Source organism: Branchiostoma floridae, chromosome 3 (genome assembly GCF_000003815.2).
Source record: "Branchiostoma floridae strain S238N-H82 chromosome 3, Bfl_VNyyK, whole genome shotgun sequence".
Classification (NCBI taxonomy): Eukaryota; Metazoa; Chordata; class Leptocardii; order Amphioxiformes; family Branchiostomatidae; genus Branchiostoma; species Branchiostoma floridae.
Window position 1 is genome coordinate 5,331,761 of NC_049981.1, and position 10,920 is coordinate 5,342,680.

Sequence of the window (10,920 nt, forward strand, 5' to 3'; positions counted from 1 at the left end):
GGTGAAAGGTTATGTTATTTTGAGACCTGGTTTGTCGCGCTGGGTAAAACTAGCGGAATATTTTGTCGTGTCTCTCCCGGTTTCCAGTCCCAGATGACCCAGAAATGTTCGCGTTTGGTCGACCTATCGCTGACGTGTCGGAAAACGCCAGGATACCCTTAAACATGCTGCCTCCTGGGGTAAGGGAAGGTATTAACTGTTAACCGTTATATATTATGTCGAGGATGGAGGGAGGGGGTTATACAATTTTTTTTAAATTAGATAATAATTTAAAGCATCTGCTCTTTTTTAATGGCATGGCATGATGTTCAAGCCTTCAGTTTGTTGTCTGTCCGTCTGTCCGTCTGTCCATCTGACTGCTTGTTGTTTTCCCTTTGCTTGCACCACTATAACAATTCAATTCAGATTTTTATTTGCTTGTTGTTGTTGATAATTGTAAATGACAGTGGATTGAAGACATCGGATTTTACAATGGAGGGGGGTGTCAGGTCAAGCAAAATATGAATTTGTATTTTTTTGTACAACAAAGGGGCACTTGGATAAATTAAAAGGTGGATACGACACACAAGTCATGATCAGATGACATCAGAAGGATACTGTAAGTGTAAATGCAGAAATGTTCGCGGTTTTCGCGGCGACCACTTTACCGCGAAATTAAATCCACCGCGAACATTTTTCTATTAAGGTATTAGACTGCAGTCGATGGTGTTACCGCGAAATTAAATCCACCGCGAAAAGTCATTTTTCCCGCTACCGCGAAATTAAATCCCCGCGAACTTAAATGCATTTACAATATCCCAGCACTTGTATAAAATTAGGGGGTCAAGGGAGATAAAATTAAGGGGGGTCAGGCACTCCTGACCAAAGGAGGATTCAATGAGTAATGTTATATGCCCCCTAAACATGATTTATGAAACATAACCTTAACTCAAGTGTTTCGCTTACACATTACTCTTGTATAAACAAGGCACCAGTGTGGGTACTAATGTGTGTCAACTTTCTTTAAATATAGGCAGTGTCATTGTGTATTTAGGCTGTATTTAGACATGGACTGCCTTTTCATAAGTGTGTCACAGTATGGTCAGCACTGAATACTGGTTCTGTCGTGGATCTGTTTTAAACATTGTGACTGTCAGAGTCAACCAGCAATGTTGCCTTTTATTCCAAAGCAACCAGCTATCAAGGTTGGAAGTTGCTTCTTGTTGCTTTTCATGAAATTACAGTTTAAAGGTTAAGTAATGGCAAGTTGTGAAATATCACAAGAGCAAAAGGCTTTGATTCAACCCAATCAAAGACAATCTTAGGGTGTTGGGAAGCAAAGAAATTGAGACCTGTTGGGTGGGTGATATACATGTGTATATAAGTAAATAGGTAATGTTATGTGACTATAAACGGGTTGTCTTTAGGATCTGTCCTACTTCCCTGACAGCTTGAGGGTTGAAGTCAAGTAGGGCTCTGTTGGGATGCTCCAAAGGGAGGTGGAGGACGTGTTTGTACCAGGGAATCGTCTCATGGTTGCAACGCAGGAGGCGGTTAGCTTTCAAAATTCAATGTTGCGCACATGCTCATGCTTACGGGTGCCTATGATCCTTCTCAGAGCTATAGTGTCGAAGCCGTCAAGGCGGGCTGACAGTGACAGAGTGTTGTTCTGTCAGGCCAGGTTTCAGAGCCGTACAGGGGGACTGATATGACAGAAGAGTTGTAAATGGTAAAGTCATTTGGTCTGTAGAGAAATATGGCGATGTCGCCAGAGGAAATAATTTTGTGAGCTACTAATAACATTTTCTATGATCTTTACCTTACAGCAGGAGAGCACGGCCTGTTGGAGATCTAATGTAGACGAGGCCCTGGACACTGAATTACACCATGTAGCAGAGAGAGGGGATGCAACAGAGGTTAAGGTCAGTATGCTATGATTAGGGTACATTCTTGATAAACATATCCAGTATATGCTCACTCTTCTGACACGCGAAGTGTTTTGGATGGAGCAAATGCATATCAAAAACTGTCATTTGCTTAATGCGACGTGTTGACTGGAGCTCACACACCAAAGTATCACTATCTCCGGTTCGATAGTTTGAAACAAAACGTTTGAATAGTTCAAAAGAAGCTTAAATTTAGCAAACCAACCAAGCAAAACCAACCCAGCACAGGGAGAGTAAACTTGATGGCCTTCTGACCACAAAAAATCACATGCAAGATAGTCTCTGCCTCCTAAGACACTACTAGTAAGCTCCTCCCACAAGTGCATGTTCTGGATAAAGTCATGCTGGCATTCCGGATATCCAGAATGTGCTCCTTCGCTTCTGACATATTCTGGTAGTGGATTTCCCATGGGATAGAAGACCATCTGGGATATAACAAGGCACTTTACACCAGATTTTCTATGCAGTGATTTTAGAACCTGCTGTCTACAGAAGAAGGCCTGAGGCCAGTGTTAACAGGAGGAATGATTGATTTATGGCTGCATGCCTCTGCAAGACATTGTACAGATGTCATAATCATCATTAACAAAGAAAATCTTTCTGGTCTGTTGTCTTAAGAAGGTCAGACCAGTAATAACAGGAGGAATGATCACTTAGTATATGGCTGTATGCCTATACAAGATATAGGCACAGATGTTATATATTATTAACAGAGAAAATCTCTGTCCTCTGATTTTAGAAGCTGTTGTCTACAGAAGATGGCCAGGCCAGTGTTAACAGGAGGAATGGTTAATTTACAGCTGCATGCCTCTACAAGACATATACAGATGTCATAATTATCACTAACAAAGAAAATCTTTCTGGTGTGATTCAGAACCTGTTGTCTACAGAAGAAGGCCAGGCCAGTTTTAACAGGAGGAATTATCACTTAGTATGGCTGCATGTCTATACAAGATATAGGCACAGATGTTATATATTATTAACAGGGAAAATCTTTGTCCTCTGATTTTAGAAGCTGTTGTCTACAGAAGACGGTCAGGCCAGTGTTAACAGGAGGAATGATTACGGCTGCATGCCTCTACACCTGGCAGCTGCTCGGGGTCACGAAGAGGTCATCAGACTACTGGTCAGGACGGAAGCAAAACTCAACTTCCCTGATGTAAAGGTGAGAAAAATTCAAAGGCTTGTGGTGATTTCATCTTTTAAACTTTTTCCGTGACCTCACTTTTTACAGAACTATTGCTTTATTTCACCATTGTTTCAGTAGCAATCTTTCACTTTCTTCAGGTCAATTCTATATCTGACTTATTCAGGTGACGTAATGAACTTGATGAAGCTGTTCATTGATGTACAGTCAAACCTGCCCAAGCGACCACCTTACGACTGCTTTTTTGCTGTCCCAAAAATTTTCCCTATAGAACCTTCAAGCTAGTTGACCACTATAAACTCTGCTCCTCTCCTCAGGCCCAGACACCTGTCCTGTTGGCTGTGAAAGGAAAACATGTCGGATGTGTGAGGATCCTCCTGGAGGCTGGAGCCAACCCTAACGGCTGGCAGAATTCTCTCTGTACACCGCTGTATCAGGTCAGAATAGTTTAATCATGTTGGGAAATAGCTGTATTTTAAGGTTGCGACACAAGTGGTGTCGTGTTCAGCTAAGCGCGCAACCCGCCATTTAAGCAATTTGTCCGTACGTTTTTTTCTAAAGCCACATCCCCCAGGTATTTCTAAAAACGTTCAGGTTGTACAGGGCAGGCGAGTCGCCCATACAGGCACGTATGGGGAGCGAATCCGCAGCCCGATGGCGGACAAAGTTTTGCCTGCACGTTAAGTTCTGTGGCTTGTCTGTGTGCTCCAACCGTCGGATTCCCTACGAGTGCATACAGAGGCAGTACTTACCACTTAGAGATCCCAAAAGATACCCACGTTTTGGCACGTAGACAGCACGTATTTGCATGTACGGCGCTTTGTGCCCTTAGCTTAAGTGAAACATCTCCTGTTGCTGCCCAGGCTGCCCTTGATGGTTGTCTGGAGATAGTGAGGGAGCTGGTGACCCACGGGGCAGACGTGGACCTGTCCCACATCAGGGTGGGGCTGTTCGTGTGTACACCACTGTATGGAGCCATCATTCACAAGAGACTCGACTGCTTCAAGTTCCTTCTCTGTTCAGGTATATCAGGGCACACACTATTTACAAATGGTAGCATGTAGGGGTGGGTACCAGTATGAAACCTATTTTTCTTGTTGGACCGGTCCAGAAAAAAACACTGACTTGAAAAAAATTCAGTGGGCAGATGTTCGACCGGTTTGAAATTAAACAGGTTATACTGGCAGGCATTCACAAGTTTCAGGGCTCCACAAAAATAACAAGAGCAAAGTAGTGGACAAGTAAAATAGAGACAGCTACTTTTGTTTACATAAAGATAGAAGATTCTGAAATGCCAATGGTTGTCAAATACTCCACCAAACCAGAATCCTTTGTTACAAAAACAAAATGGACCATTGTTTTAAGTATGATAAGTTCACAGATATTTACGTCCAGGTTCAGGTCTGGACCTGGACCTTATCCTCTGGACCTGGACTGTACCTGTACCTGAATTTTCTGTACCGATATCCACCCCTATCTATAGTAGCATGTGTTTTTCAGTGTTTAGTGGCCCTGCCTCTGGAACTAGAGGCCGCGAGATCAATTTGGAAGGAGTCACTCACCTGACATGCACACTTCCAGAAGTGGCAGCAGTCCTTAAGCCTTCATCTAATTCAAGCAAACACCAGCCGAATTTGTAGATCGATTTGGAGCTCACCAAATTTCAAGATTGCCCGCCCAAGCGTCAATCATGTTTTTAAAATTCTGCCCCGACAAAGATTGGATTGGGCTTTTTGGTGCACAGCTGACATCACACAAAGGTTTGACAAGTTGCTAAAAATGCCCCGAAGCCATAAGTAATTGCCAGGATGTTGACTGTACTTTGTCTGAAATACTCATTTTGAGCTCACCCACACGTCTGTCGAGCTCAGTCCTTGATTTGTGACGGGGGCTTTGAGATGGAACATTACTCAATGGTTCACTGTTCATTGTGTTTGTCGAAAAGAGCCAGAAAATGTCCCTCACGGTACAATTTATTTGTAAAAACTGTAAGCGTCTGTCTTCCCTGTCACGGCCAGCAGAAGAATCAGCTCTTCAGTGAGCTAAAATTGGATTGATGTTATTTTCACTTTTTCCATAGATAGTAACATTTCCTTTGTCTTTATTTAGGTGCTAACCCAAACTACAACAAAAACAGGGTCCAGAAGCTGTTTCCTGGTCGGGCTGTGCAGTCTTTTTTTCATGCAGGTGAGAAACGTGTAAGAAAGCTCTTAATATGTTATTCTTTACAAAGGTACCACATTTGTTAATATTGTAGATTTCTGTGATAATTTTACTTACAGGGAACAATGAACGCTAAACAGGATAGTGAGTGAGTGTGAGTGAGTGAGTGAGTGACTTGCTATAAGTATAAACTAAGTCAATGGGTACATTTGATATGACAAGAAATCAAAGGCAGCTCTCAATAACATTTATGTATTGTGATAAGGAAAAACAGCTTCCCTTAGCCAAGAATGCCATGTTTTCAAGATGTGTGCGTACTTGTGTATTTCTGACGACACGTAATTTACGTAATCTATTGAAAACGATAATTCCTAATCTGTTTATGACGGGAATTTTCTTTTAATACCTTTTGGAAGTCAAGTAAATGTGTCAATCAAATGAGTGTCACATTTACGTAACGCACGATGAAGACTCAATAGAATGTAAAACAAGAAATAATATATAGCTAGAATAGATGATCAACTATAATCATAAACGGTGCAAATGTCCTTGGTATGTGAGAACTGGGCCTATAGCTTTACATTCTGTGCCGCTTTTTGAGTCCTGCCTCTGTGGGTTTCACAATCTTCACATCTAGACGCTTCTTCAATACGTTTGTTCTGGCTTTGCTCTCCCTAAGATAAATCTAGAAGCATAAAGACTTCTGTTGCTGTCATCGTAAAGACTTTTGTTGTTATGATCGTAAAGGGTTCTGTTGCTATGATCGAGTAAACAGTGATCCTATAGATCTCTGTTGCTATAATCGTATGACATATATACCTCTGTTCCAATGATCGATTTATGTTTCTTTGATCATATATCAAACATCTACAGGTAGTCTTAGTAAGGCCTATGAAAAAAAACAATTGTGTCTCCTGTTTCAGTCCTGAAAAAATTAGTGTCGGTAGATAGGAATTATATGTTTTTCTAGAGCCAAAACTCTAGTAACTGTGATACATACCACAATACAGTTACACAAAGTAAACTGAAAGCATAAGGATTGTCTTTCAATGTCAAATTTCAATCTTATGCATAATAGATACATTTATCCTTCATTAGATAGGGTACAGTGTTTTCACTTCAATAGGATGCAGGCTGAATAAAAATTCTAACTTGAAGCTATGGGACTCCACTACCCACCCCAAAAAAGCCTAGGGTCGGCAGATTTTTCTGTGGTAGGTAGGGAAACAGGAAACACAACATTTTCCCTAGGCCTAATACACCACATACGTTCTAAAGTTACAAAATAATGAGACAGAGCTGTTACTTCTGTCTACAAATTTATTTTGACAATCCTTGGTATGTGAGAACTGGGCCTATAGCCGTACATTCTGTGCCGCTTTAAAATGCCCTTTGAGTCCTGCATGTGGTTTTCAGAATCTTCACATCTAGACGCTTCTCCAATACGTTAAACTTTGTTCTGGCTTTGTCCTCCATAAGATAAATCTAGAAGCATAAAGACCTCTGTTGCTATGATCGTAAACAGTTCTGTTGCTGTTATCGTAAAGACTTCTGTTGCTATGATCGTAAACAGTTCTGTTGCTGTTATCGTGAAGACTTCTGTTGCTATGATCGTAAACAGTTCTGTTGCTGTTATCGTGAAGACTTCTGTTGCTATGATCGTAAACAGTTCTGTTGCTGTTATCGTAAAGACTTCTGTTGCTATGATCGTAAAGACTTCTGTTGCTATGATCGTGAAGACTTCTGTTGCTATGATCGTGAAGACTTCTGTTGCTATGATCGTAAAGACTTCTGTTGCTATGATCGTGAAGACTTCTGTTGCTATGATCGTAAAGACTTCTTTTGCTATGATCGTGAAGACTTCTGTTGCTATGATCGTAAAGACTTCTGTTGCTATGATCGTGAAGACTTCTGTTGCTATGATCGTGAAGACTTCTGTTGCTATGATCGTGAAGACTTCTGTTGCTATGATCGTAAAGACTTCTTTTGCTATGATCGTGAAGACTTCTGTTGCTATGATCGTAAAGACTTCTGTTGCTATGATCGTAAAGACTTCTGTTGCTATGATCGTAAAGACTTCTTTTGCTATGATCGTGAAGACTTCTGTTGCAACAATTGTATACATTTCTGTTGCAATGATCGTATAGATTTCTGTTGCTATCATCATATAGATTTCTGTTGCTATGATCGTAAATAGTTCAGTTGCTATGATCCTAAATGGTTCTGTTGCTATGATCCGAAAGGGTTCTGTTGCTATAATCCTAAATGGTTATGTTGCTATGATTTCTAAAGGGCCCTGTTGCTAAAATCCTAAAGTGTTCTGTTGCTATGATCTTAAAAGTTTAATTCTGTTGCTACATGTATGATCCGAAATGGTTCTGTTGCTATGATTTCTAAAGGGCCCTGTTGCTAAAATCCTAAAGTGTTCTGTTGCTATGATCTTAAAAGTTTAATGCTGTTGCTATGATCCGAAATGGTTCTGTTGCTATGATTTCTAAAAGTCCTGCTGCTAATATAATATAATAATATAATATATAATATAATATATAATAAAGAGTTATGTTGCTATAATCCTAAAGGTTGCAGTTGTTATGATCCTAAATGGTTCAGTTGCTATGATCCTAAATGGTTCTGTTGCTATGATCCGAAATGGCTATGTTGCTATGATCCTAAATAGTTCAGTTCTTATGATCCTAAATGGTTCAGTTGCTATGATCCTAAATGGTTATGTTGCTATGATCCTAAATGGTTCTGTTGCTATGACCCTAAATGGTTCTGTTGCTATGATCCTAAAGGGCCTTGTTGCTAAAATCCTAAAGTGTTCTGTTGCTATGATCCTAAAGGGTTAATTCTATTGTTATGATCCTAAAGGGTTCAGTTGCTATGATTTCAAAAAGTCCTGCTGCTAATGTCATAAAGAGTTATGTTGCTATAATCTTAAAGGGTTCAGTTGCTATGATCCTAAACTGTTCTGTTTCTATGATCCTAGAGGGTTCTGCTGCTATGATCCTAAATGGTTCTGTTGCTATGATCCTAGAGGGTTCTGTTGCTATGACCCTAGAGGGTTCTGCTGCTATGATCCTAAATGGTTCTGTTGCTATGATCCTAAATGGTTCTGTTGCTATGACCCTAGAGGGTTGTGTTGCTATGATCCTAAAGGGTTCTGTTGCTATGATCCGAAATGGTTCTGTTGCTATGATCCTAAAGGGTTCCGTTGCTATGATCCGAAATGGTTCTGTTGCTATGACCCTAGAGGGTTGTGTTGTTATGATCCTAAAGGGTTCTGTTGCTATGATCAGCAGAGACAACCATATCAAACCAGGCAATGTAACTTCGAAGACAGACTCCTGATAACTTTGTTTCCTGCAGAAACTTACAGTGGTCTATAAATCTACCTCACCTAAAAATGTATGCCCCACAACAAACCTTCGGTACTGTACAGTACTGAAATGTTACTGACTTGCTACTGTTATCCCATTTATAACCTCTACGGTATATACACAAGCACAAAAATATCAGTACAACAACGTGCCCAAAACGCAGTGTATGTTCTCAAACCTAGTAGGAAACCAATTACATTGTAAACCATATGATACATGTAAAAAGCAGGAAGAAAACTTTAAGACCTTCACTTCGCAGTATGTTTGAGCTATTTCGAAAAGCTAGGACAGCTATCTGAGACAATAATACATGTAGAAGATAAGAAAATAAATTGACTGTTCAAAACAAATCACACAGCTTTAAGACCCTAAATTCGCAGTGTGTTTGAGCTATTGACAAGGTCAGCGCTGTCGCATACATACAGTGTGGCTATGAGAAGCATACTGGTGACGTTTCCCGGTGTTTAACTACCATTCCCCCCCCCCCCCCCCCCCCAAGGGCTGTGGAAATGTTTGCTCAGCATGACGACCATTGCAATCCCCATCAAGACTTCCAACACCCGAAAACATGTTATATGTGAACCTAGTGTAATAACAGGTGCCTAATGTATCACAGCTTCTGAGTACTACGGTTGTACCAAAGGCCGAAGAATAGAAATCTGCCTTTCACAGTGACGTGATCGTGTTTTCATGGGTCCGGTCCTAAAGACTACTCCAGTTTGGGAAGCGTAAATGTGTCCAAACCTAGTGAGAGGTACAGGGATTTTCTATAGAAATGATCTAAGATTCCCTGGTGGAACATCATACTGTCCAGCTGTGTTTCTGGAAGGGTTTAGGCAAAACTATTTGGCAACTCCTCAGGGGTGGAGTAATCATGTTATCTTTTTGACGAGTGATATTATAAAGATCGTCGATGCAGATAAAACGAGAACGGCTTTTAGAAAAATGTAGTCATAATCGACACAATAACCACATTTGACCCTTTTTTCAAGCAGTTGAAGACTATACAACTATTCAAAAGAGTTAAATGAAATCTGTCCATCCTCAGTTTGGTGCATCTTATCGTCAAGTTTAGATTGTTTCATATCTTCATACTGGTGATCACGACCACTTCTCACTGCACCAGCTGTCTGATCATTTTGGGGGCCTACATCTTCATACGGATGGGCATGACCACACAGCAGCTGTACATGTGGTGTTTGGAGTTGGATTTAGTGATGGCCTGAGACTGGCCCTACTCTACATCTTTATGCGAGCATTTGTTGTGTTAGTATCAGATTCAGTGTTGGGAATGACCAACGGCTTTGTATAGGGAACATTGCATTGAGACAATCTGTCCTGTGCCATACGATGGGTTTCTAGCTTCGATGACACCCTGAGACACATCTTCATACTTGTGATCATGGCCACTGGTCATTAAAGTAGCTGTGGTGTTTGTGGTTGGACTTAGTGATGACCTGAGACTGGCCCCGCCCAATCTGATCATGTTGGGTCATATCTTCACACTTGTGGTCATGTCCACTGGTCACTACATTAGCTGTGCTGTTTGATATAGATTTATTGGTGGCCTCATACTGGCCCACAAATTGTATAGAGAACTATGCTGTGAGACGGTCGGCCCTGTGCCAAGATAGATTTCTAGACTCCAAGGATTCATTGGTGGCCTGACACTGGCCCTGCCCTGTCTGATCATCATGGTCGTCAACATCTTTATTTGGGTGATCATGACCACTGGCCACAACAAAAGCAGCTGTGGTGTTTGTGTAGTGTTCGGCGATGGTCTGAGACTGGCCCTGCCCTGTCTGACCCTGACTACAGATCATTGTTGCAGATGCTTGGTCCTTTGCTGATGCTCCTACACCTACATATACATAGGGTTTGTATCTAAGGCAGCTACCAACTCGTGATGTAACAGGTTTTCAACTTTCAGAGATTTCGTGTTAACCAGAGACTGGCCCTGGTCTGTCTGATCATGGTCGCTATCAGCATGTATATACTGGTGACCATGACTACTGGTCACTACACAAGCAGCTGTGGTGTTTGTGCAATGTTCAGCGATGGCCTGAGACTGGCCCTGCCCTGTCTGATCATGATCGTTGTCAACATATATATACTGGTGACCATGACCACTGGTCACTACGCAAGCAGCTGTGGTGTTTGTGTAGTGTTCAGCGATGGCCTGAGACTGGTCCTGCCCTGTCTGACCCTGACTACAGATCATTGCTGTAGATGTTTGGTCCTTTGCTGATGCTCCTACACCTACATATACATAGGGTTTGATCTAAGGCAGCTACCAACTCGTGAT

The 10,920-nt window shown here is 41.3% G+C and overlaps 1 protein-coding gene across 3 annotated transcripts in view; it reads left to right on the forward strand.

Moving 5' to 3' along the window:
* Positions 1-14: 14 nt before the first annotated feature.
* LOC118410883 (ankyrin repeat and SOCS box protein 1-like) overlaps positions 15-10,920 on the forward strand; it is a 25,907-nt gene continuing 15,001 nt past the window's right edge. The window contains exons 1-6 of one of the 3 annotated variants that reach the window (XM_035812763.1): positions 15-179; positions 1,806-1,901; positions 2,938-3,090; positions 3,390-3,509; positions 3,936-4,095; positions 5,182-5,259. In XM_035812763.1, the coding sequence (XP_035668656.1) occupies positions 105-179; positions 1,806-1,901; positions 2,938-3,090; positions 3,390-3,509; positions 3,936-4,095; positions 5,182-5,259 (682 nt within the window). In that variant the 5' untranslated portion in view covers positions 15-104. Of the gene's footprint in view, positions 180-1,133; positions 1,185-1,805; positions 1,902-2,937; positions 3,091-3,389; positions 3,510-3,935; positions 4,096-5,181; positions 5,260-10,920 lie in introns of those variants that run through there. The other 2 variants (XM_035812764.1, XM_035812765.1) reach the window with 2 other exon arrangements.